Source organism: Egretta garzetta, unplaced genomic scaffold (assembly GCF_000687185.1).
Source record: "Egretta garzetta isolate BGI_Z169 unplaced genomic scaffold, ASM68718v1 scaffold233, whole genome shotgun sequence".
In the NCBI taxonomy this organism is placed as follows: Eukaryota; Metazoa; Chordata; class Aves; order Pelecaniformes; family Ardeidae; genus Egretta; species Egretta garzetta.
The window spans coordinates 246430-248841 of record NW_009259194.1 but is presented as its reverse complement, the minus strand read 5'-3'; the positions used below and the strand labels follow the sequence as shown (position 1 = coordinate 248841).

At 53.6% G+C, this 2412-nt stretch overlaps 1 protein-coding gene across 1 annotated transcript in view; it reads left to right on the top strand.

Moving 5' to 3' along the window:
* Window positions 1-2412, top strand: part of LOXL2 (lysyl oxidase like 2) — a 57456-nt gene that overhangs the window by 47715 nt on the left and 7329 nt on the right. Inside the window, 2 exon segments of the mRNA XM_035891403.1 lie at window positions 1609-1774; window positions 2199-2412. The exon segment at window positions 2199-2412 is cut by the window's right edge and continues 2 nt beyond it. Coding sequence (XP_035747296.1) covers window positions 1609-1774; window positions 2199-2412 — 380 coding nt within the window.

Here is a 2412-nt window from a genome sequence, read left to right as displayed (position 1 = left end):
TGGGCTGCAGCGATAAAGCCGGTAAGAATTAGCATCTCTGGTGACCGCCGGCTGGTTTTGTGCAGGGAGGAACAATAAGGCCCTGAAATGACAAACAGCCCCAGCCTCCTCGGGGCTGGTTGTCGCCTGTTGAGAAAGCAGGAGAGATTGCAGGCAGAAATGGATGGTTAAAATTCTGCCCGGCGGTCCTGCCGTGAGTTTGTCTTTATGAAGTGACCAAGCCAGGATCCAGGACACGCTAGGCTCGTGGGCAGGCAGATTCCAACCCATTTAACTGTTATCCATAGCCAGAGAGGGGATCTGCAGGTCCCCGAGGGACACACTGGGGTCAGATACGTAGGAGGCAGAGGGCTGGGGCTGCCCGTGCCGCTGTGGTAGCAATCCCCCACCCCGTGCAAGCTGGTTCCTCCCGTGGATTTGCCTGCAGAGCTGCCAAGCAGAGCACAAGAGCTGAGGATAGCCACGTACCTTGAACGCTGGCCCTTTGCAACTGCCTGGCTCTATTGACATAGCCCTGAGAATCCAGCAAGAAACAAGACATTTTTTCCTTTAGCTGAGACTGCTGGTATTTAGGACAGAAAAGGCCCTTATGCGTATCCCAGCTGCACCAGCTACACGAGCATAAAGCTACACTGTGTGGAACAGGGCAGCCCTGTGTGCATGTGTGCAAAGAGTGTTGCTAACAGGGTTAACAAACAGCCTGTTGCAATGGAAGCAATGGTACAGATGGGTTTTCTTTTCCTGGAAATGTGCTCCCAGTTTTGACGCTAACAGATCTGATTTTTTTTTTTTTTTTTTCCTTCTTCTTCTTCTTCCTTCCCTCCCCTTCTCCCCAAGCTTTGCAGTTGCAGCTCCATCAGGGTTTAGTGCACTTAGTTTTGTGAGCGGTGGCGTGTTGTGAGTTAACTTTCTGTCGCTCCCACAAGTTTTGTAAAACTGGGTGATGAAGAGGAGTAGCGAGCAGGGTTTGAACATCTGTGAATCCCCCCTCAGAACCAAGAGATGGAGACCCTGGGTTAGCAGACCCCGTTAGTCCTGGTACTCCTCAAATGCCTTGCTTCCACTGGCATTTCCAGCATGGCTGTTAATTCTGCCTCCCCTCCTTGTGCAAGCAGGCCCTCTGGCATTACTCCTGGCCCTCCCAAGTGCACAGGTGTCACAAGACAGATGTGGTTTAATTGCTGGGCATTTCTCCCGAAGGCACAGCCTAGATGACTTAAAACAGCCCAAGGATGAATTCATCAGCTGGATGGGCAGAGCAGGGTGGAAAAGTAAGTTTAGAGCTGGATTAAAAACAAGCAGAGACTTAAACCAGCTCGGAAACAAGGAGAGAGATTTGCTTAACACTGGTCAGATGGTCAGGGCAGGGAACATGGTCAACCTGGGTTTAATTCCAGTCCCAGCCTTCTGCTTAAACAGGCTTGGGCTCATTCCCCCAGTTACTCTGCTCCAGCATCCTTTGGCAGCGTCTGCCTCCGTGATAGCGTTGGCTCTTGCATTGGTTTTCCCTGAGGGAGAATGCAGCTTACAGGGGGGATGAATGTTTCTCCAGCGATCCTCTGAGCACTGAAGTGTGTGGGAAATGCCTTTTTCTGCCCTTCTGCCCAGGAAACCTGGTACTGGCACGGAGACATCAGCGCTGACAACGTAGTCATGAGCGGTGTCAAGTGTTCGGGGACAGAGATGTCTCTGGCCCACTGTCGTCACGACGGAGCCGATGTCTCCTGTCCCAGAGGAGGTGGTCGTTTTGGTGCTGGTGTGTCCTGCTCGGAGAGTGAGTAACATGGGTTTTATTTCATTTTGGCCTAAGTGTTCACCCTAAGATATTCAGGAGAAAATGGGGTGGCCCATGCTATGCCCTGGATATGTCAAAAACAGCGGCAAATTGCTGCTGATGGGGCTGAGAAATACAGTGCAAGGAAGGGGCTGGCCTTCACCTTATGGGGGGGGGTTTAGGAGCCCATCAATTCATTTCAAACCTGCCTGCCTGCCTGCCAGCTGCCCCTGACCTGGTGCTCAACGCCGAGCTGGTGGAGCAGAGGGTGGCCCATGCTATGCCCTGGATATGTCAAAAACAGCGGCAAATTGCTGCTGATGGGGCTGAGAAATACAGTGCAAGGAAGGGGCTGGCCTTCACCTTATGGGGGGGGGTTTAGGAGCCCATCAATTCATTTCAAACCTGCCTGCCTGCCTGCCAGCTGCCCCTGACCTGGTGCTCAACGCCGAGCTGGTGGAGCAGACGGCCTACCTGGAGGACCGCCCGATGTTCATGCTGCAGTGCGCGCTCGAGGAGAACTGCTTGGCCAGCTCGGCCGTCAACACCTCCACCACCTCTGGGTACCGGCGCCTGCTGCGCTTCTCCTCCCAGATCCACAACAACGGCCAGTCCGACTTCCGCCCCCAAAACGGCCG